The sequence below is a fragment of the Cibotium barometz genome, chromosome 21, assembly GCF_041138505.1.
Source record: "Cibotium barometz isolate CiBa-2024 chromosome 21, ASM4113850v1, whole genome shotgun sequence".
NCBI classification, from domain to species: Eukaryota; Viridiplantae; Streptophyta; class Polypodiopsida; order Cyatheales; family Cibotiaceae; genus Cibotium; species Cibotium barometz.
The window spans coordinates 16,290,313-16,315,129 of NC_141066.1; the positions used below are offsets into that span (position 1 = coordinate 16,290,313).

Consider the following 24,817-nt stretch of genomic DNA (forward strand, 5'->3'; position numbering starts at 1 on the left):
CATATTGCTATTTGGATGTGCACTCCAATGGTTGCGGTCTTGATAGGCTTACATTTAAGTTACTGAAGATAAAGGGATTGCCTAAAACTGGCCCAATCTACCATTTCTTTTTGGGGCGGAATGAGATGCCCTAAACACCTATGCTAACTACTATTTAAGTCCGATTACATACCTCTTCATTACCAACTAGTCAAATCTTGGACACTTGCTAGTTTCTCATCCAATGACCTATAGAATGAGATCACTTGCGGCATGACAAAGTTCACACGATCCGTGTAAGAGATGGGCATTGCTAATGTGTAAATGCCATAAGGTATCAACAAGCGATGGTTGATGTGGCACATCTATGCCATCCCCTGAGTGACTTAAGCCACTTCACAAAGGTCGCTTGTCTCTGACGTCTCTTGGAGGGGTGGGGTGGTGTCGTTGTGCTTGCTAGAGTTGTGATGGACCCTGTGTGAAACCAGATGGTGTCTTGACACATGGATCCAACTGGCGACAAAGGTCGCTTGTCTCTGACGTCTCTTGGAGGGGTGGGGTGGTGTCGTTGTGCTTGCTAGAGTTGTGATGGACCCTGTGTGAAACCAGATGGATGTCTTGACACATGGATCCAGCCACGCCTGTTTTTGAGCATTTTGGCCGTAAAATACTTGCAAAAATTTTAAATGTTAAATACATAAAGGTTGCCATAACCTGACGGCAGCAGATCTTTAAATGCCGATAGAAAACGCCTATTGAAAAAGCTCCGTGAGCATACGCTGCATCAAAGCTTCCTTGCACGTGCTCTTCTTTGTCCCATGGAGCCTTCATCCCCCAACCACTCCACGCCTTTTCTGCGTGCGGCAGAAACTACAGAAGAAAGACCATCTCCGGCAGTCCACCTTCATATCCCAGTAAGTCCTTCATATGCATCTTTTTGCTTTTTTTTTTCCTGCTTTATATGTGCTGCTTTCTGTGTGAATCAGATAATCGTTAGTTGCCGCATGAGGTTGATTTTTAAAGCTTATGATTTGTTCCCCTTCCCCTGTTTGATGCTGCACAGTATCCTGATTTTTTCCCGCTGGTTTCTTAAAAATGTAGTTGTTTTTTTTTGGGGTTCAAAATCACACCATAAACACTGGGTTTCATGTCTTAATTTATCTACTCGATGATCAGGGTTCACTCCTAGATTCCGAGCTCGACGTGATGTTATATACTCAAGACGGTTCTATGGACAACCATGGAAGGCCAGCATTAAAATCCAAGACTGGCGGCTGGAAGGCATGTCGTTTCATATTAGGTGCTTCATTGCACTCAATCTATTGATCATATATTTCAGTAGGGTTGCAGGTTTCAGTTTGGTTACTGAAATATGTGTATGTATAAACATGAAGAGAGAGAGAGAGAGAGAGAGAGAGAGAGAGAGAGAGAGAGAACGTTGTTTTAATGTCGTAGGAACAATCCCAAGAGACCTAAGTAGATCTATCCGACAGGAGTGAGATTCGAACACAAGACGTGTTGAATAACAACTCCATGAGCTAACCGAGAGAGAGAGAGAGAGAGAGAGAGAGAGAGAGAGAGAGAGAGAGAGAGCACTAACACTATGTGTCACTTTGAGTAGCTAATTGCATAGCAGAAGATAGGGCTATCCATGGTAATCTTTTTCTGCCCTCTAGTGTCTATCCCATCTGTTGAATCCTCTGAATATATGTAAGCAACTGAAATGATGCATTTATATGAATTGGTGGTGTTGCAAACGCTGCTAAGATGACATGATGTGGAATAGAGGGTGTACTTTGGATAACGTGTGGGAGCTTCAATATCTGTCTTATGAGGTCATAGCCTAGCCAGCAGATCCATATAATGGTGCTGAAGGAAGAAGAAAGTTCTATTAACATCTATAAAAGACCAAAGGGTCTATGAGACCAGAAGTGTTACAATGAGTCCATGAAGTGACAAAATCATGATAAAAAAACCCAACTAGAGCTAAGAGAAGAAACAACAGCCCTATAAGTGCCATTGGTACAATGCTACAATGATACAATGTGAGGGGATCCAAGTGTGTCCTCGACATCTATGATTGTATAGAGACTCTCCACATCCATTGCGTGTGGAGGGGCACTCCTGTATCTCTGGAGGATCTCTAGGATCTGAAGTTGTTGGGTGGAGCATCTCCTTGGACCAGCGGGTCTTGGCCGACTAGCTTGCTGCACATGTGTGGCACATGTGTTGAGAGTTTGCGCTGCTTGTTCGGTCGGATGAAAGAAACTCTGGGATGGTTCGCTTTGAGGTATCTGGGGTTTGCTTCTGTGCCTCTTTGCATAGTGATCTCTGTGGTGGCATAGTGTGACGAGTCCCAAGCATCGCTCGTCTAGTAAATCAATCACTTGAAACAGTCGCCAAAATCCCTCTTTGAAGAGGCAATGAAGCCTCCCTCGTATCTCATAGTACACTGGGCACGTGCAATGGTAGTGCTCTTCTGTCTTGACCTCTAGCGGACAGAATTGGCAGATCTTGTTCTCTCTGGTAGTACCCTTTGCTGGCCCACTCCTCTGTGTCGACCTCTAGCTCACTGGAATGGTTGGTGACATTATGGGTGATATGCTGCTAGTGGTTTACAGGTTGTGAGAGCCATTTTGGTTCATTAGAGTTACGGGAATCGGCAGATCGTGTTCTCTCTGGTAGTGCCCTTTGCTCGCCCTTGCCCAGTCTCCACCCTCAGGCGATGTGAAGAGACTTTGATCTGGCTGATCGCAAGCCTCATGGCATATTACATTTGTCTATAAAGATAGCCAGGCTTCGGACTCTATAAGTCTCATAAAGCGACCCGGTAAAACTACATCTTCGTAGGAAGCTGTAGTGGATCCAACCATGTGATACGGTCTCTAGTCTGAAGAGGTCAGCTTGGATAAATTGAGAGGTAATAGTGCTGCATCCAAACTGTAGTGGAATGGGAGCAGGTGATCCATATGAGCCCGTCCTGGCATACCAAACCCCAACATGTCCCGTCTTGGCTAGTCGCCTAGACGGCTCTAGTGCCAGCCGAGGGAGCCTACCTCCGCCCTAGGTATAGATGCAGTATATGAAGGTCATTGTCTGGAAGAGGGCATCAACTACCAAGGGGGCTGCTCCAAATTGTGCAAGAACAATGGAGTGGGGCACTGCAAGCTTATTCTGAATCACTCGAGAAAACATCATGATGTGCAATTCCTGGAGTCAACATCCCCAAGGTTTGGTCCCCAAAAGGAGGCCCCATACATTACAGCTGGTGTCACAAGTGTGTTAGAAAGCCACCCCTTAGTGCTAGGCTCCTGAAAGTGAGCTTGGAAGCACTGTTGCTCCAATCGAGTCGAAGCCCTATTGTTAGTTGAGCCAGAGCTGCTGGCCACATAGTGAAGTAGGGTCGAGAAAAGATGACTCCCAAGTATACATAAGATGAGACTGATAAAGTTGCACAATGTGGAAGCAAAACAAAGGGGAGAGGGAGAGAAAAGGAGTGAGAGCACTTGTTGACAAGATCACCTTTATTATAGCACGAGGCTTTTACAATGGCAATAGCCAACAAAGAGCATTACAATGTGCAAGGATTGGTTGCTGGGTAGGACATCATCGTCTACATAGAGACACATCAGAGCCCCGAGAGAGGTTTGACACATGTTGTAGGATATGTATGGGAGCCAGTATGTATGCAGGGGAAGTCCAGGACATGTAGAGGAGTTCGAGAGTCTGGGGGGGTCTCAGCTGTCATGTGCACACACATGTACATGCTAATCTCAGGACTAATCTTGGAGAGCAACGAGATAAAGACTTACCAGAACTGTGAGGATTATGTTGTTAATCCCTCATATTGTGTACTAATTACTACTTAAGTACTTAACTTAGAGAACAAGAGACTTCAGGAAAACACTTGAGACAAGATTGAATTGAATTGTCATGAAAGTGGCCGGGGCATTGGTTAACCCAAAAGGTATGACCAAGAATTCATAATTCCGAAAGGCTGTCTTGTATTCATCACCATTACGGATACGAATTTGATGATAGCCGGATTTCAAATCAATCTTGGAAAACACCTTTGCACCAAGCAGCTGGTCGAACAAGTCATCGATGCGAGGCAAAGGGAATTTGTTCTTGATTGCCAGCTTGTTGAGAGCACGGTAATCAATGCAAAGCCGCATTGATCCATCCTTCTTTTTGACAAGCAAAACCGGGGCTCCGAAGGGACTTTTGCTGGGACGGATGTGACCTTTGTCGAGCAACTCTTGTAATTGCCTTTGTATCTCCTGAGATTCAGAGTAAGAAACACGGTATGGAGCTCGGGTTGGAGGAGGTTGAGCTGGGACAAGATCAATCGGGTGATCCACAGGGCGACGAGAAGGCAATGTCGTCGGAAGATCATTCGGAAACAGATCCTAAAAAGGCCTGAAGAAGGGTTGCTCCAAGTAAGCAATTGTTGATGACGAGGCTTGAGATTGCTCACTAGTTTCTGCTTCAATCTCCTGTAACATGACCAAGGCTGTTGTACAGTCATGTTTGCGGACGCTTGACTTGCAGAGCAGAAAGAACAATGATGGGTTTGGCACTGAAAAGGCCACGAAGTTCCAGCTCTCGACCATCATGGTATAACTGGATCGAATGAGAACGAAAGCTGATCACTGGATCATATCGATACAGCCAAGATTGTCCCAACATCATGTCATAATGTGACAATGGCATTACTGAAAAATTAAGGTGATCTTCGTAATCTTGAATTTGGAACTGAAGCTGTTGCACCTTTTTGTTACAATTAAGGAATGAACCATTAGCAAGCTCTACTTGAAAAGCATCCACAAAATGTCAGGTCTGTAAGTGAAGCTTCCGAACCAAAGAAGTGCCCAATTAGTGGAACAGCCACTGTCCACCAGCACATCGATGGGATGGTTGCCAATGAAACCCAGAAGACTAAGGACTTGCTTGGAAAGATTCACCGGAACAGGTTGGTACTTTGCCCATTAAGCATCAGGGTACTGACAACTTTAGAAACTCGAATAGAGCAAGCTATTTGTTTGCCTTTGTCTTTCATAGGAGGTGGGTCATGATCAGCAACTGTCCACCTGAGAATTGCGTCGAGTGTTGGGGGGTTTAAGCAGGGTTTGCAGGTTCGGTTTAACCCCGATGGTTGTTATGTCAAAGACTTCAAAGACAAGTGCAGGTTGGTTGCAAAAGGCAACAGAGTGGGCAGAATGTTTACGTTGAATGTAGACATCCCTGAAATGAGTGCTGCGATGTTTGCAAATGGTTCAGGAATTGTTGCAGACACAGACATTTGGCATAAAAGGATTGGACATGTAAATGTGCAGAGATTGAAGTCTATGCAGACAAAAGGAATTGTGACAGGGCTGCCAAAATTTAAAGTGGAAGGTATGTAGAAAATATGTGAAGCATGCCAATTTGGGAAGCAAACAAAGCATGTGTTTCCACGTAACAGATATGTGAGCAGAAATGCACTAGATGTTGTGCATTCAGATGTATGGGGTCCTACAAAGACTATATCTATGGGAGGCTGCAGGTATTATGTGACGTTTATTGATGACCACACAAGGAAAGTGTGGGTATATTTCATGAAGGAGAAGAGTGAGGTGTTCACTCACTTTCAAAATTTCAGAGTTTTAGTTGAAAAGCAAACAGGAAAATATGTAAAGTGCCTAAGGTCAGATGGAGGGGGAGAGTACTTCTCCAATGAGTTCTCTGAATTTTTGAAGAAGAATGGTATTCGGAGACAGTTTACATGCAGATACACTCCGCAGCAAAATGGAGTTGCTGAGCGGAAAAACAGGCACATTGCTGAGATTGCGCGAGCATTGATGGAAGAGAAGAATATGTGTCACGTGCATCCCGCACTTGGATGCCACGTAGACATTCTGTACAGAAGGTGCAGGACCTGGGATGGTGAACTGGTCCCATGTGAGCCCAGTCCGGGACGAGTCAGCCAGGGATCCATCTCAGATGTCCGAGGTCAGGTGTGCATTGTCCTGCACATGAGTCTAAGGTCAGGTGTGCACCGTCCTGCACATGAAGCAGTGCCAGTCCGCGCTGTGAGTCTCCCTCTGGAATGATGTCGGATGTGCTGTGTATCTGGTTTGCAACTGGATGCCAGACATCTGTAGGCATGTAGTTTGCATGTAGAGATGGGGTCAGCCCATAGGGCTACCCCAGGACAAGGGTTTGCATGTGCATACTTAGATGGGCATGGGGGAGGTGTAGAACCACCCCCAAGGGGCCAGGAGGGCCCAAGACTTTGCCCACCAGCCAAGGCAAGGGCTGGAGGGGCAGTCGGCCAGTTCCAGAGCCTCTGGACAGGCAGCCGACAGAGGGTTTAAGCCCTAGACAGTAGGCAGCCAGGTGTGGGGGGCAGTCCCACACCTCTGCGTTGAATGCCCAGCAGCCAGGGTGCTGTCCCAGAAGGCTGCGCAGGCTGGACAGGCTCTAAACAGGTGTGAAAACACTTGATTAAAGTGTGAAAACAGTTATTTATTATAACACAGTCGTGAGGCTGCCAGAACCAGACGGGGTCTTCCCCAGGACAGAGCCCGGGAGCCTCTGGCTCCAAGAACTCGAACAATGCGTCTAAGCTTACTCCAGACCAGAAAGCGGAGGCAGGCAAGACAGGTGGCAAGTTGAGTGCTGAGGAGCTTTCTCAGTACAGGAAGGAGGGTAGATGTTACTTTTGTCACACAAAAGGACATACTTCTCGGGATTGTCCGAAGAAGCCTCCAAAGGCCGCCGCCGCCTCCACAGCTTCCGTGGTGAGCACAGCTCCGCCACAGATCCCAGCGGCTACCCCTAGTCCTTCAACCCCCGGTGCTTCAGTTGGAGCAATTATTAGCCGGGAGCTCGAAGATAAGCAGAAGGGCGCCCATGACCAGGAGTATGAGCGCAACGAATTGCTCAAGTCCTTTGGCTACATAGGTGGCCAGAGAGTCGTTGTCTTGTTTGACAGCGGCAGCACGGAGGATGTGATCACGGAAGAGGCCGCTAGGCGTGCCCGCTTCGAGCTCACTCCGGTGGACAAACAAGTTGAGGGATTTAGCACAGGTATGACTACGAGCGTCAAGTATGAAGCTCTAGGTGCTAAATTAGTCATTCAGGGCATAGAGTTTGTGCGTGATTTTATGGTTGCCCCTCTTGTAGGAGCAGACATAATTTTAGGTATCCAGTGGTTTCACAAGTTCCTTCCTGATGTCAAGTGGGACAAGCACACGTTCCAGATTGATCGGAATGTGTCAAACACCCCTGTGACCATTAAGTGTGAGCCAGGTATTCCAAACTTTCCGCTCATAAGCCACTTGCAGGCTAAGCGAGCAGTCAGGAAAGGCGCACAGTGTGCGATGATTTACATCCAGACAGCCCAGACGGTGGCCAGTGCTTCCGAGAAGTACTCGGTTCATGACAAGTTCCAGAAGATTTTTCTTCGGGACAGTCTCCCTCCCCAGCTTCCCCCGTCCAGACCGGAGGATCACAAGATTGACCTCCTCCCAGGCTCGGAACCCCCGAGCAAGTTTCCGTATCGCCTTTCTAAGGCAATGGAATCGGAGTTGGACCGCCAACTCCAAGAATTGTTGCAAGCTGGCTTCATCCGCCCCAGCGTGTCGCCGTTTGCAGCACCAATCTTATTTGTCAAGAAGAAAGATGGGTCTTCTCGGTTGTGTGTCGATTATCGTGCACTCAACAAGCTGACTATCAAGAGCAGATTCCCGATGCCTCGAATTGACTATATTCTCGAGAGGCTGAATGGAGCTAAGGTGTTCTCTAAATTGGATTTAAAGAGTGGGTACCACCAGGTTCGGATTGTTGCGGGGGACATCCCCAAGACAGCTTTCTGTACAGAACGGGCCCACTATGAATTTGTGGTCATGCCATTTGGTTTGACGAACGCCCCAGCTACATTTAACCGCATGATGATGCGTATTTTCCGGGAGTTGATTGGAGTGTGTGTGTTCATATTTCTGGACGACATACTCATATTTTCAGCTACAGTTGAGCAGCATGACATTGATGTGGAGAAAGTCCTTAGGTTGCTGGAAAGCAACGAGCTCTATATCAATGAAAAGAAGTCAGAATTTTATCTGTTCCAGGTACATTACTTGGGATATATAATCAGTGCCGAAGGCATTCGACTTGATCCGGCTAAAGTGGCCGAGATTGTTAACTGGGAAGTACCTCAGACTGCTTATGACATTAGATCATTTGTGGGTATATGCCAGGCATATTCCACCCACATTGACAAGTTTTCTGATCTCTCGGCAGACCTCACCGATCTGCTAAAGGGAGTGAAAACAAGGAGGCAAAAGATTCGAATGACTCCACGAGCGTTGGAGGCATTCCAGAACCTCAAGGTGGCTTTGTCTGAAGCGCCTTGTTTAGCCCTTGCCTCGTGGGACGAACCATTTCAGGTGATCACCGATGCGAGTAACATCGCAATTGGAGGTGTATTGCAACAGAATGGTCATCCAGTAGCTTACATGTCTCGTAAGTTACTGCCCGCCGAAAAGAATTACTCAGTCTACGATCGTGAACTCCTAGCAGTCATTCAGGCCTTGAAACATTGGAAACATTTTCTGTATGGCCGTGAATTCGAGGTTCGCACTGACCATCAGGCATTGCGCTGGATTCAGACGATGCCCAGTGCACAGTGGAGTGATCGACAGCACCGCTGGAGTCAGATATTCCAGCAGTTCGGTGGTATGATTGAGTACCTTCCAGGAAAGGCCAATCCAGTGGCCGATGCTTTGAGCAGGAAGGGACAAGTATCTGCGATTCAGACCACTAGACTAGACCTTGTTGGTACAGGACTAGAAGACATGAAGCACACGTACGCGGATTCCGAGGAATTCGGTACACAGTGGGAACAGGCATTGGATGCCACAGGACCATGCCATTTTCTGATACGCGATGGTTGGCTTTACTACAAAGGCCGACTGTGTGTCATGAAATCATTCCGGGCAGCTCTTCTCCATGATGCCCATGACGCCATTACAGGTGGTCATAGGGGCATGAGTTCGACTCTGGAGAAATTAGAACGGCAATACTATTGGCCAAAGATGAGGCGTGATGTGTTTACTTATGTACAACGCTGTGACATTTGTCAAAAGGTGAAAGCTCCTCGTGGAAAGAAGATAGGGTTGTTACAGCCTTTGCCAATTCCTGAGGGTCCTTTCCAAGACATTTCGATGGACTTTGTCACAAATCTGCCTCCCAGTCCGAGTAAGCGTAATACACAGTGTTTGACTATTGTTGACAGGTTCAGCAAATTTGTGATGCTTATTCCTTGCAGGGCCAATGTGACCGCCGAGGATGTTGCCCAGCTATTCATTCGGCATTGGTACCCGATTGGTGGGATTCCTAGGACCATAGTGTCAGACCGAGATGCCAAGTTTACCAGTCATTTTTGGAGGGCATTGTTTGATAATTTTGGTACTAAGTTGAATTTTTCCAGTGCATTCCACCCACAGACAGATGGCCAGACAGAGATATACAACCAGTTGGCCTTTGATGTGCTGAAGTGTTACGTCCACGATCAGCAAGGTAAGTGGGAATCGTTTTTGTCTTTAGTTCAAGCTGTTCTGAATGACTCTTTTTCTTCAGCTACTATTGGCAGGACTCCATATGAGGCAGCGTTTGGAAGGCCTTTCCAGTCGTTGTTAACCAGGACGTCGTCTTCAGTACCGGAGGCGAACAGAGTGACGGAGTCTTACCAGGAGATCCTAGAGTCCGTCAAAGACAGATTGGCTAAAGCGCAAGAGGCCTACACTCGACAGGCCAATAAAGACCGAAGGGACATGAAGTTTTCGGAAGGAGATTGGGTATATCTTCGGATTATGAAGCAAAGATTAAAGCAGGTGGGCAAGCGATGCCCAAAGTTGTCTTTCAGGAGCTTCGGACCATTCCCCATCCGGAAAAAGATTAATGAGGTGTCTATGCAGTTAAAGCTACCTCCGAGTTGGACTATGCACGATGTATTTCATGTCAGTTGGTTAAAGCCATATGCAGGTCCACCCCCTTCCGAGGTCAAAGACGAAGTGGAACCAGACATCATTGATGAAGCAGAAGTAATGGTTCCAGAACAGATCCTTCTGCACCGTTTCAAGCATGGCTCAGGCCGAAGACTACGACAGTTCCTCACGAAGTTTCAAGACCGAGGAACTCATGAAGCGGTATGGCTCGACAAGGAATTTTTCGAAGACTATCCGGCTTTATTGACGGATTATTTGGAGGCTATGCAGCTTCCGTCAAGTTAAGCAGAAGGGGATGTCACGTGCATCCCGCACTTGGATGCCACGTAGACATTCTGTACAGAAGGTGCAGGACCTGGGATGGTGAACTGGTCCCATGTGAGCCCAGTCCGGGACGAGTCAGCCAGGGATCCATCTCAGATGTCCGAGGTCAGGTGTGCATTGTCCTGCACATGAGTCTAAGGTCAGGTGTGCACCGTCCTGCACATGAAGCAGTGCCAGTCCGCGCTGTGAGTCTCCCTCTGGAATGATGTCGGATGTGCTGTGTATCTGGTTTGCAACTGGATGCCAGACATCTGTAGGCATGTAGTTTGCATGTAGAGATGGGGTCAGCCCATAGGGCTACCCCAGGACAAGGGTTTGCATGTGCATACTTAGATGGGCATGGGGGAGGTGTAGAACCACCCCCAAGGGGCCAGGAGGGCCCAAGACTTTGCCCACCAGCCAAGGCAAGGGCTGGAGGGGCAGTCGGCCAGTTCCAGAGCCTCTGGACAGGCAGCCGACAGAGGGTTTAAGCCCTAGACAGTAGGCAGCCAGGTGTGGGGGGCAGTCCCACACCTCTGCGTTGAATGCCCAGCAGCCAGGGTGCTGTCCCAGAAGGCTGCGCAGGCTGGACAGGCTCTAAACAGGTGTGAAAACACTTGATTAAAGTGTGAAAACAGTTATTTATTATAACACAGTCGTGAGGCTGTCCTGAAGACAGCCGACTGCATGATATGAGGGGTATAAAAGCCCAAGTCATAATTCATTTCATCCATCTCATATTTCACCAAGAGCTCCAAGCATTCAAGGGCCAGGACAGCCAAGGGTTTGCTAAAGCTAAGGGGTGAAGGACTGAAGGTCAAGGGCAGGTTTTCCAGCCAAGAAAAGGTCAAGTACTTTGTATTTGTTTTCAGATTTACATCATTCTAATAAAGCAAATACACCATCCGTGGTGGGGGCCCTACAGAGGGTAATTGGGACCCAATACTGTGTCCTTCTCCATCTCCCCCTTCTCTCTCTATTTTCTGCACATCGTCTTTCAGTTTTGTGCGTTAATTCCGTCGCGAAAAGAGTGCTGTTTTCTGAGTTTTGGAGTACCGATCCTTCTCCGAAGCTTCCGCATATCACAATATGCCGCATTGCTATTGGGCTTAGGCTGTTTCTACAGCAGTATACATCATGAACAGGACTCCAATTGCAGTCATACATGATGTAACTCCAGAGGAGAGGTTTACTGGCAGCAAACCAGATTTGTCTCATCTGAAAGTCTTTGGATGCATTGCATATGTGCATGTGTCAGATGAGCTGAGAACTAAGCTGGATCCGAAAGCTGAAAAATGTGTGTTTATTGGATATTCCCTGAGCAAAAGGGATACAGGTGTTATAACCCTGCTACACGTGAGTTGAGGGTAAGCAGGGATGTTGTCTTTGATGAGATGAGCAGCTGGTATGCTGCTGAAAAAGAAGCTGTTGGAGCTGATGTGAGTGGAAGTGTGGTTGCACAGAATCCAGGTCAGCAATCACAGTCTTTGAGTGGACCAGGAGAGTCCTCATCTAGTGGGTCTATTGATAGACCATGGAGTGGCAGGCTGCGTCATAATATCAGTCCTGCAAATGTGATTAGTACATCACGTAAAGGAAAAGAGAAAGTGGTTGAGTCCCTTGGTATGCCTGACATTTCTGCAGGGCATTCTCATGTTGATGGAGAGTCTAGTGGCTCATATATGAGCCTTGATGAGGAGCTTGGGATCCCAGCTATGAGAACACCTGGTGTAAAGAAGGCTATGGAAGCCATGAATGAAAAGCTGCGAAGATCTAGTAGAGTGAAGAACCCTGTGCAGAGGTTTACTTATGATGGTTATGTGGCACATCACTATGCATATATGGCAAAGGTTGTGCAGGTTGTTGAGCCCACATGCATTGATGAGGCTGTTGGAAATGTGTGTTGGGAGAAAGCTATGGATGAGGAGATGGATGCACTATATGGAAATGAAACTTGGGATTTAGTGCAATTGCCTGAAGGCAAGAAAGCCATTGGATGCAAGTGGGTGTACAAAGTTAAACATAACAGTGATGGAAGCATAAACAGGTACAAGGCTAGATTGGTAGCCAAAGGATATGCGCAGACATATGGGATTGATTATGAGGAAACTTTCAGCCCAGTTGCCAAGATGGCAACGGTGAGAGTTGTGATAGCAGTGGCTGCGTCAAAGCAATGGTCTTTACATCATATGGATGTAAAGAATGCATTCTTACATGGGAATTTGCAAGAAGAGGTGTATATGTTGCAGCCACGTGGATATGAGGATGTGGGTCACCCCGAACATGTTTGCAGGTTGAAGAAAGCCTTGTATGGCTTAAAGCAAGCACCAAGAGCATGGTCTGACAAGATTTCTGAATATCTTGTCACTATTGGCTTTCATGTAGCCAATGCAGATTTCTCATTGTATATGAGACATGGTGATAGAGGAGTTGTGCTTGTTGTCATCTATGTAGATGACTTGATCATTACGGGGGACCATGATGCAGAGATCTTTGATGTAAAGATCTTGCCTTAGACAGAAGTTTGAGATGAAGGATCTGGGGGAGCTTAGATATTTCTTGGGCATTGAGGTGATTAGGTCACCACATGGTATTGGATTACTGCAGAGACAGTATGGCTTGGACATGTTGTCCAAGTATGGTATGACAGGCTGTAAGCCTATTTCTGTGTCATTGGATCAGAATGGCAAGTTGAGTGCAGATTCAGGAGAGATCTTGGAGGATCCTACTATGTAGAGGAGCATAGTAGGAAGTTTGATCTACATGACGATCACCAGACCAGATTTGAGCTATGCTGTTGGGTTGGTGAGTCAGTTTATGTAGGTTCCATGGAAACCGCATTTGGATGCAGTGAGACGCATACTGAGGTATGTGAAGTCTACTTTGCATTGTGGACTATTCTATGAGACTGGGACAGAGATATGTGTACATGGGTACACAGATGCTGATTGGGCCGGTAGTATCTCAGATAGAAGATCTACCAGTGGATTCATGTTTTCTTTGGGGAGTGTTGCTGTGACTTGGAGCAGCAAGAAGCAGCCTACGGTTGCTCTATCTAGTACAGAGGCCGAGTACAGAGGAGCTGCTATGGCAGCATGTGAGGTAGCTTGGTTGAGAAAGCTACTTGCAATTTGGGTCTATCAGTGGATAGACAAGTTGTCATTTTCTGTGACAACATTAGCAGTATACAGTTGGCCAGGAACCCAGTCTTTCATGCTCGTACGAAGCACATAGAGGTCCACTACCACTTCGTCAGAGAGAAGGTCTTAGCAGGAGACCTTGACCTTGTTTATGTCAGCACAGAGGATCAGGTAGCTGACATCTTCACCAAAGCATTGGGTACAGAGAAGCTCCGCAGATTCAGGGCTTCCCTTGGTGTACATGAGATGGAGTTGAGCTCGAGGGGGAGTGTTGAGATATCGAGCTCGTCTAGTGAGGCGGTGGACACCGATGACCCGCCTGGGGGATAGGCCCCACACTTACACCACTGGCATGGTTGGTGAGATCTTGGGTGATATGCGGCCAGTGGGATGACAGGCTGTGTGACAGCCATTCTAGAGACTGGCATAGTTATAGCGCCAGCTCATTTAGTCGGGTTCACACTATAGAGAACCTGTGTATGTATTGGTTGAGTACCTTTCATATTATGTGTACTCTTATCATGTATATGGTGTGTTGAGTGTTGAGTAGAGAAGAAGAAGATTTTCAGCCTCTCACCTTGTGTGTTCTCTATTAGGGTTTTGTGAGTGTGTGCGCGCGCTTGCAAGAGCTCAAGCTCTCTTCCCCCCTGCATCTTTTCAGGGGCTGCCCGGACAGGGGAGTCTGGGAGATTTGGAATCCACCCAGCATCGGCGGGAAGTGGCACCGGTTCCGGAGTGGGGGCACGAAGAGGGCTGTGTTCGGGAATTAGAGCCTTGGGGATCTCGTCGATGTAACTTAGGTAGTGGATGTTCATGTAGGGCTTCTCCGGAAAATTGTCCATGAAGCATGCACATGAATGGCAAGAGCGCGGGGCACACAGCGTAACGTGGGTAGAGCCGGGAGAGAGGACGGCAGCGAACGTGCAGGAGGCGGCATCCTGATAGCCGGGAGGTTAAGTGTCGAATCGCCAACAGAAGGGGGGAGGGGGGCGCGCTTCACACACGCGCATGTAAGAGCACGCTATTTTTTTTTGTTTGTTGATGAGGGGCCCAAATGCCACGTAGCTTGCCTATATATATATATATATATTTGTTTTTTTTTATTTGTGGTTTATGGGTTACGGCTGCCTGGAAATGTCACGTACACGGATGGAAGAGGGGGTGTGCCTCTTCGAAGGGGCGCAACCTGCATTTGTACGAAGCGAGGAGGGGGCGCTCGATACTTAGCAGAGAGGGGGGGCTCATGGCCTGCAGCGAAGGAATACCACCACCAGCAGTAGGGAGGGGGTCATCCAGGTATGCAGAAAGGGCTCCGCTCTCTGAGACACGGAAGGATGCGTGTGTGGGGGTGTGGAAAAAAATATTTTACATCACCATGGGCAAAGCTTTACGCCAGGTCCACCATCGCTCCGCTGCTTCCATACAACACTGAGAAGAGGGGTGGAAGGGAGAGTGCCGCGGAGAGAGTGAGGGCTTCACAACCCACGGGTAGGAAAAGTTTTTGCTCTGATACCACTGTGAGGATTATGTTGTTAATCCCTCATATTGTGTACTAATTACTACTTAAGTACTTAACTTAGAGAACAAGAGACTTCAGGAAAACACTTGAGAGAAGATTGAATTGAATTGATTAAACTGAGTACAATAGGTCTCTTATATAGGAGATGAAGAGACACATTTGAAGAGGCATGTCCTTTAACGAAAGGACATGACCATAGACGAAAGGATACAACTTTAGGCTAAGGAATGTGTCTATTCGATGTAGAGGCACAACCATTCATCAAGGGATACAACCATTCGTCGAAGGGATGTGGCTATTCGATGAAGAGGTACATCCTTTGGCGAAGAGTCGCAACCAGTCGAGGGCAGGGGTTCCCTTGGCTGGTTACTCTTTGCATCTGCATTAGGAATCAGCAATGAAGAGAGAATCTGATACATACATACGTCACAATCGTGACAAGAACCAAGGATTTGGAGTATATGATGCTGATTTGGCAGGGATTTGACTGATTTGGCAGGGATTTGACTGATTGGTGGACATGGGGTGCTGTCGGCCAGAATACGTAGGTTTATATCCAGTCGGCTGCAGCAAAGGATTAAAGTTATCAAGGAAGTTGGCTGACTTTATTTGGTCATGTCCAGCCTATAAAAGGCTCTTTTGCTCATTGTTTTTGATCATTCAGCCCCTTTACTTGGCTGGATCATAGATTAGGCCTAGATGTATGTATTTCACCTTTTCCAGAAGGCAGCCCATGGCTGCAAGGAGTTATGTACCTTTTTGTACCATATGAAATACTGAATTTCCAGCTTTGTCTCTATCTCTCCTCTCCCTTCTGTTTGCGTTTTTGCATCAGCATGTTCTAGATGGTGTTTAGGGTTGAAAGAAGCATCTGAGAGCTTCTGCATGTAACATTGGTATTGGAGCATTAGGCTCAGCAAGGCTAAACCCTGATTTAGTCCCATATGAAGGTGTCAAGGTCCAAGGTACAGGAAAGTGCACAGGTACAAGGCCCAAGGCAGGGAACACAAGACCGGGAAGAGCTCCCAAGAGGTTGGTTGGTGGTGTTCCACAAAGCCCAAAGGGGATGGTAGTCCTGTGAGCCAAGAAAGGCTTTTGGGTAACGGTTCCAAGGGAGGATGATCCTCCAAGGGATGGAGTGAGAGTGCCAGACTCATTTCTCAGGAATGAAGACCAAGATAGTGTTCAGAGACAGGGCAAGAACGGAAAGGGGATTGGATGGAACAGATGCATAGATCTTCTTCAGAGTTAGAGTGGATTTGGAGACCGCTCTCATGTGCGTACTGCAGATGCTGCACATGAAGTTTGGAAGGCTTTTGCAGATCTCTATGAGATTAAGTCTCAAGGTCGGATTTTGGCATTGGAAAAGCAACTTATGAACTTATCAGTTTCTGCCTTTCCATCTTTATCTGCTTTCATCTCGAAGATGAAAGATCTCTGGGACGAGCTTGCTGTTTGTGGCAAGGACATCTCCACAGAGGACATGGCTATTCGGCTGCTCTCCAAACTTCCAGAGAGGTTTGATGCATACTTTCAGTCTCTTGTTTTTTCTCCTCGTCCTATTCCAGTTACTTGGGAGGAAGTTATCCTCTCCATTATGCAGATTGAGTCTCGCTTTGAGGAGCGGAGTGGCACCTCTGGTGGCCCTGATGGAGCTTTGGCAGCACGAGATAAAGGGAAGAATTAACAAAAGAAAGGAAAAGGGGGTTCTGACAAGAACTCCAAGGATTCCCACAAGGATAAAGACAACAAATCTTCAAAGAATAAGGACATTGAATGTCATTATTGTGGCAAGAAGGGTCACTTCACATGAGCCTTGGCGTCGTGCTATGCAGGCAGAGCTGGATGCTATCGAACAGAATGGCACTTGGATTTTGGTGCCTCAGCCACTGCAGCGTAAGGTGATTGGTGTGCGTTGGATCTTCAAATCGAAGTTTCGAGCTGATGGCAACTTGGACAAGCACAAGGCGAGGTTGGTTGCCAAGGGTTATGCTCAGCGCCTTGGTGTCGACTTCGATGAGACCTTTGCTCTGACGGCCCGGATGACTACTATTCGTACTGTTCTTGCACTTGCAGGACATCATAGATGGCCCGTTTTCCAGATGGATGTCAAGTCGGCTTTCCTGAATGGAGTGATCAGCCACCAGGATTTGTTGTTCCGGGCAAACAGGATCATGTGTACCGGGTTGAAGAAGGCTCTATATGGTCTAAAGCAGGCTCCGCGGGCTTGGTACCAACGGATTGATGAGTTCTTTCAGAAGCTCGGCTTGCGCCGTTCTCACGCAGATTCGAACCTTCATATCCTCCTTGAGAGGGGGTTGATTGTTATCATTGTGGTCTATGTTGATGACCTCATCTTTACAGGTTCTTATTTATGTGTGGATCCGTTCTGTTATGGATGCTTTGGAGACAAAGTTTGAGATGACGGATCTTGGCCTCTTGCATTATTTTCTTGGCTTTGAGATTTGGCAGATCTCGAAGGGCATTTTCTTCTCTCAGCAGAAGTACACTCGGGAGATTCTCGACAGATTTCAAATGACTGGGTGCAAACCAGTATCTTCTCCTATGGATATTGGTGAGAAGCTTTCTTCAATTGATGCTTCTCCAGGGACTGATCAAGGACAGTATCGAGTTCTCGTCGGTTGTTTGGTATGGTTGACCTACTCCCGATTGGACATATGCTTCGCAGTCAGTTTATTGAGTTCCTTCTCATCCAAACCCCGTCAGCAGCATTGGCGGTGTGCTCTCAGAGTTCTTCGGTACTTGTGTGGCACTTTGGATTTTGGCATCTTTTATGGCCAAGGATGCACTCTTGTTGGATGGTTTGACTCAGACTGGGCTGGAGATCCAGATACACGGCGTTCGACCACTAGTTGTGTTTTCTCACTTGGGTTTGGAGCCATTTCTTGGAGCAGTAAAAAGTAGCCTACTTCGGCGCTTTCCTCTATCGAGGCAGAGTACCGTGCAGTTTGTTATGCTGCATGTGAGGCGATATGGTTGCGGAGATTATTGGAGGAGCTCCTACCGGATCTACTCTTCTTTGGTGTGACAATCAGAGTTGTATCGCCATCGCCAAGAACCCTGTGTTTCATGCTCATACGAAACACATTGAGATTCAGTATCACTATGTTCGTGAACGGGTTCTTGCTGGAGATTTGCATTTCGAGTATTGTCCTTCCGCGGAGAATGCTGCAGATTTGTTCACCAAGCCAGTTTCTCAGGCTTCCTTGGCTCCTCATCTTCGGATTCTCGGAGTTTGTTCAGCATCTGGTGCTGAGAGGGGGTGTTAGCACATTCATCCCCATATTCTGCTCTTTTATGGTGTCCATTTGGTCCCTTTTGCATGGCCCTTGCTTGTGGGTTGGCCACCCCTTTTTCTAGTATTTTTCTGGGATTTTTCCTAGCCTTTCTTGCATTTTCGAGTCGGCCATGTCCAGTAGCTCCAATCGGTCTGTTTTGCAGCTCTAGTCGGCCAGCCTTCCCCTACTATAAATAGTGGGTGCTGGCCTCTCTTTTCTCATTCAGTCTTGTACATATTTTGCTCCCTCACTTCTGAGACTATCTGTGTCTCTTGCTTGGGACTGTTTTGCTTCAGTATATTCAGCATAGTTCTCTCCATATCTCTCTCTCTCTCTTGCACTCTCTGTTCAGCACATTCTAGTGCCACTTTGCTTCCGCTCTGTGCACTCTTTCAGTAGGCTATACACACACACTCATGTATCTAGATATGCCTATTGGCATCATCATTGTACATATAGCTAGTTGTTCTTTTCCATGATTTAGTTCTCTCATGGAACTATTGTAACACTTTGTTTGGGTCTTTTGAAGACATTTAATCTCTCTCTCTCTCTCTCTCTCTCTCTCTCTCTCTCTCTCTGTGTCTCTCTCTCTCTCTCTCTCTCTCCCCAACACACACACCCCATTATAACACACACACACGTGCGTGCGCGCACACATGAAATTTTTTGTTTGAGTCTGCGCTGGTTGATCAACATGTCAAATTCTTATTAATTATGTATTCAGATGTTATGCCATGTTTTTAAAAAAAGTCTCTTCTAGAAACTTTGATTGATGAAATCTGTTTGTGGTACACTTAATCAGCAAATGAATGCTGTGAAAGACTGGCATACTATGGGATAAACACCAACTTGGTTACATACTTGACAACGGTGTTAAATCAAGGCAATGCCACAGCTGCAACTACTGTTAACAATTGGGTGGGCACTTGCTACGTCACGCCCTTTATTGGGGCATTTCTCGCTGATGCATACTGGGGTCGATATTGGACAATAGCAAGTTTTTCACTCATCTACTTTATGGTAAACTCTACAGGCTTTAATTAATTTCTCAAACCTTGCCCTCTTAAGTACTATTTGATTTGAAATTAATGCAAAATCTTCCTGTTATGCTGCAGGGTATGACACTTCTGACTCTATCAGCAGCCATCCCCACACTCAAGCCGTCAAGCTGTTCGTCTGATACTTCTGGTTGCAAAGCTACGGCGGGTCAGCTATCTGTATTTTATATTGCACTATATCTTATAGCACTGGGCACTGGAGGCATAAAACCATGTGTGTCATCATTTGGAGCGGATCAGTTCGATAACAACGATGCAACCGAGGGCAAGAAGATGAGCTCATTCTTCAACTGGTTCTATTTCTCCATCAACATTGGAGCTCTTGTCTCAAGCAGCGTTCTCGTTTATATCCAAGATAACTACAGCTGGGCATGGGGTTTTGGGATTCCTGCTGCTGCCATGGGGCTCGCCGTCTGTAGTTTTGTGTTCGGGTCCCCTCTATACCGACATCAGAAGGCTGGTGGCAGCCCGTTGACTCGCATGCTACAAGTCTGTGTTGCAGCCTTTCGAAAACGCAAGGAGAGAGTTTCATTGAATTCAAGTAAACTGCATGAGACGGAAGAGTCTTCCATTACAGGGAGTCGAAAGTTGGAACACACTGATGCGCTTATGTGAGTACTGGCCGGGCACCTTGCTCATCTTCTTTACATGCTCTAGTCTAGGGCAAATTTTGAAATGCTTTCTTTTCTTGTTTTCCTTTGTGGCGTGTATTGTCATGGAAGATGGATGGCATGTGCATCTTGAATTGGTCTGAGTAGGACACATAGAGAAGGGGCTGGTTAAGGGTTTTTTAAAAGAATTTAGAGAATACTTAGTGGTTGTGTTCAGAATACAACGCTCAATGCTTTGGAAGGCAACATGGCATACAAACAATCAACATTATTCATCTGTTGCCTTGGGGACAGTTTACAACTTGAGAGCTGAAGCAGTGATCCGAGGTGGTATAAGATGCTAGAGTAAAGGCTATTGGCTGCACTTAGCCCCTCAAAAACAATGTTTATGATCTCTTCTTGCTAGCTGGCACTTTATTTCCTTAATCCAAGGTGATGTTGCACTTGTTGTCATGAACCAGGTCATAACAGGTGCTGGCAATATGATGACTTATTATTATAATAATAAGTGGTCTAAAGTGACTTTTTAGTTATGACTAGTGTGGAGTGCCCATAAGTAAGTGACACCATTAGTGGGTCTATAACTATGAGTTGAAAGCTCATTTGTGGGGTTCTCACAGGAGGATTCGTTGAAACACTGAAACCTAGAGCAGGAATATGCCTAGTCCAGCCAAATACCTAGATTGGTGGACCCTGTGGTATAGGATGCAAGGTTGTGGTCAGGAGAGGGCGGGGTGCTTGGATAGCTTCAAGATCAGAGGGAGATCCATGGACTTGGATCTATGGCTGTGTGGTGAGCTGCTAGGTCCCCCCTTATTGGTCCTTGCTAACGCTTGGTTTGATTCACAGGTTTGAGCTACAGGGGCTCGTTGGGGACTGGTTGCCCCTTCCTTGGATGCTTGTTTCTTTTGTAACCAATGTGGCCTTAACCAACTTGCTTACCAGCACTTTTGAACGCTATTCTCAATGGTGTTGAAAGCCTTGGCTGGCAAGTTGGAACTTGGGATGCAAATGTCTCAATGGCTTCTCTAGTGTTAGGTAAGCCATGTGTCAGGCGTTTTTCTGAAAGGCATTTTGGGCTCGTGTATATATGGATGCATGGCTTGTGTGAAGGGTTTTGCTATGAAGGGCGTTGCCAGGTGTTCAGTGTGGATGGATTTGATTTGAGGTTTGTGCAAGCTTGTCTGGAACGAGGTCTTCTGAGGTGATTTCAGCTCCTCAATGGCACGTATATGTACGCGTCCCTTTAAATGAGTGGCATGTAGGGCAGCTGCTGGGCGAGAGGAAAAGACCCTTGAAGTGGTGGTGATAAGCGTGAGACGCAAAGTGGGCATCGAGGTTGTATTTGAAGTATGTGGAGATTGGGGGCGCAATTGATGATGTGGCCAATGTGCCTTGACATGGTGTGAAAAGAAGCATATAGTGGCCATCTCTTAGGCATTAGAGGAAATAAAAAAATGAAATATGATAGTAAACGTGGCCATTTTGTGCAAAGGCCACTTGGGAGCTTTAGGTGGCTGCAAGCGGGTCTTAGAAGCTTGGCGAAGGTGGCGAGCTGGCAGCGTGCAGAAGAAAAGGAGAGAGGCCGCCTTGTTTTGTTGGAGGCTCTCAAGCGTAGCCGCGGATAGAGACAAGGTGAGCGGGGAAAGTAGCGAAGAGTTCTCGCCGTGTGGGCCGTGTGGAAGCCAGTGGACAAGCTGCTGGAGTGACTGGCGAAGATAAACGGGGGGTCCTCCCATGTAAAGAGCTGCTGGGCGCAAGCGCTAGTGGCAGAGGAGCCGCCTGGGTTCTGTTTGGTCCGCCAGAGAAGCGGGATGTAAAGGACTGGAACAGCGGGGCAGAGCGGCTGGCGAAGAGGAACTGGAAGGCCGCCAGGGCGTCAAGGTGCAAGGCAAGACTGAAGCGTAAGGCGTGAGCGTGGAGGGCACGCGTAAGAAAAGAAGCAGAGGAGCCGCCTTGGGGTGGTTAGCAGAGAGGGCCGCGTAGGTGAAGCCGACAGAAGACAGAGCAGGGTGCCGAGTGAAGAAGAGATATGGACAGGTGTTGCTGCTTGGTGGTGGGCCGGTAGCACTGCAGATAAGCTGCAGAGAAGTGTTCAAGGGTGAGGCTGACAGAGGATCAGCACAGAGAGAGAGAGAGAGAGAGAGATGGTGGTCGAGCTGCTGCTGACGACACATACAGAAGTGATGGGCTGCAGAGACTTGAGGGTTAGCTGGTGTGGGCGCCTTCTGAAGTGAGAGTGGCCGGGTTCATTCTGATGTGATTGGTACAGCAGGCAGGCCAGTGGTTCGTGGTGATTGGGGATGTGGTGTATCCTCGGCACTTTCAGGCCTGAGTGTTTGTATGGTGTGTGAGTAAGGCTTCTGTGTCGAGAGAAGCTTGTATGAAATGTTGTAACTGGGTATAAATTACTGGATGTTTGCTTGGGTCTATGGTGTCCCTGTTTTTGCTGTCTGTTTGGCGTGGGTTGGGTGGTGAAGTGTGAGAGAGTGTTCCAGCCGGTGGCTGGTGGTGCCCCCGTTCGTGTGTGTATTCCAAGTTTGCGAGGTGGAAGGGCTATAGAGGCAGGGTTTTCTTTCTTTTTTTCACCTCACATCCTTCTGGTCCCCCCACTGAGGATAGCTCTGGCGTTGTTCTTTGCCTAGAAGGGCGTATGTTTCACTGAGGAGAGCTCAGGGATTGGTATAGATTGTCATGATGTGGTCTTATCCAGAGTTTCATGGCAGGAAGGGTGAAGATGTGGTTGACTTTTTGGAGCAGATGGAGTTGGCATGCATTAGCAATCATGTGACAGATGAAGAGCAGGTTCTGAGGCTGATAAAGATTTTCTTGAAGGGAGATGCCCGAAGCTGGCTGAAAGATTTTGAAGCACAGAATGCTGGTGTTCTGACCTTAGACAGGTTGAAAGAAGGCCTTTTGGAGCGTTTCCAGCAAGTGGAGGATTCTAGTGTGATTTGGCAGGAGTTGAGCATCTTGAAGCAGGTCCATGGGCAATCACTGGACGATTTTGTGAAGGTATTTTCATGTTTGTGGAGTAAGTGGTGTATGACATTGAAGCAGGAAGTTCCTCCTATGTTTCTGAAGAAGAGCTTGTTTATTGATGGTTTGCTACCTCATTTGAAGGTCAGGGTTGAGTTGAAGAATCTCAGGTCATTTGATGATGCAGTTAGGGTTGCTAGGGAAAAGGAAGGCAAGATTTTGAAGCAGATGGAGATGGGTATTTATCCGTATGAAGGTATTGTATCTGCAAGGGATAAGCAGGTAAATTTGGTTGAGGTGGATAAGAGTCCTATGCAAGGTTTGATCAGACAGGAGCCTCAAAGGCCAGTACAGGTACAAAGGGGGATGTTCTATATGCCTTTTGATTTTTTTCCAAAGTTTTTAAAGCAGGTACAAGTGGATGAGAAGCATGTGCAGGTGGACGAAATAAAGGTGAATGAGAAGCAGGTGAAGGAACAAAGTGAAGATGAGAAGTTGCCAGTGGATTTTTCTTTGGATTTGGAGGTCGTAGCTGTGCAGGACAGTGATTTGGAAGGTCCTACTGAAGATCATTCGGATCTGGATGATATGCATGCACAGGGAAGTAAAGAGGATGATGCCTTGGGATTGGCTGATGATAAGAAGGAAGAGGAGCTGGATACAGAATGCTTTGAGGATGATTCTTTGTCAGATTCTACAAGGGAGGAGGATGGGGTAGAGACTTCTGATGAAGTGAAGATGGTTTGTGATGCGGATGTGGAGAGCATGGAGGAAGATCCTATTATCCTGGATTTTCTTGGACAGCTTGATGGTGGTCTGGTACCTGCGATGGATGATGTGGATGTTTTTCCATTGGATGCATTAGGTGCTGGGGAGTCTTTGGACGATGATACCAGGGGGGTTGGCAGCACTCAAAAGGGTATGCATGAAGATTTGGCTGATGAAGAGCGTTGTGAGGAGAGTGTTGTGCTTAAGGATGATATCTGGGAAGTTGCTAGCCTTGATGAACAGGAGCCAAAGGTGGAGATGGATGCAGATATGATTGAGAGTGTAGCTAAGGCTTCTTTGCGGATTACTGAGATGCTAAAGGTAAAGTGCATGGAGGACAAGGGTTCTGAGCCAGCTGAGCTGTATGGTTGTGAGGAGATGCCTGTTTTACAAGAGCTGGAAGTGCTGGTGGATACTGCTGTTGGAAAGGATTTGGATTTTTGTGTGGATAAAGGTCAAGATACTGGAACCTGGCCTTCACTGGTAATAATGAATAGGATGCTAAATGCTGCAATGACACAGGTTTTTAAGACGAGGTTGGTTGTGGGTGAAGAGCAAAGGCTTGAGGATGATGCTGTGTGGTCAGACTTTGTGAATGCTGATCAGATGATGGATAGAGATGATTTTGTGATGCATATGGTTGATGTTTGGTATGCAGTGATGCAGCCATTGTGTTTTACAGATGCTGGGGAATGGGATGGTGAGTTCTTGTTTCCTTTTGATCCTGGTGGATAGCTACTGGGCTTTGTGTTTTTGCTGCTGAGCATGAATGCTCTAGCAGATTGGGGGTTTGGCAAAGTATGTCAGGCGTTTTTCTGAAAGGCATTTTGGGCTCGTGTATATATGGATGCATGGCTTGTGTGAAGGGTTTTGCTATGAAGGGCGTTGCCAGGTGTTCAGTGTGGATGGATTTGATTTGAGGTTTGTGCAAGCTTGTCTGGAACGAGGTCTTCTGAGGTGATTTCAGCTCCTCAATGGCACGTATATGTACGCGTCCCTTTAAATGAGTGGGCATGTAGGGCAGCTGCTAGGCGAGAGGAAAAGACCCTTGAAGTGGTGGTGATAAGCGTGAGACGCAAAGTGGGCATCGAGGTTTATTTGAAGTATGTGGAGATTGGGGGCGCAATTGATGATGTGGCCAATGTGCCTTGACATGGTGTGAAAAGAAGCAT

General features: G+C 47.1%; 1 protein-coding gene across 1 annotated transcript in view; it reads left to right on the forward strand.

The window, feature by feature from the left end:
* The first annotated feature begins 708 nt into the window (after positions 1-708).
* The window catches only part of LOC147626908 (protein NRT1/ PTR FAMILY 8.1-like), a 31,521-nt gene continuing 7,412 nt past the window's right edge, over positions 709-24,817 (forward strand). The window contains exons 1-4 of the mRNA XM_086815459.1: positions 709-893; positions 1,156-1,279; positions 19,032-19,249; positions 19,345-19,898. Coding sequence (XP_086671585.1) covers positions 798-893; positions 1,156-1,279; positions 19,032-19,249; positions 19,345-19,898 — 992 coding nt within the window. The 5' untranslated portion in view covers positions 709-797. The remainder of the gene's footprint in view (positions 894-1,155; positions 1,280-19,031; positions 19,250-19,344; positions 19,899-24,817) is intronic.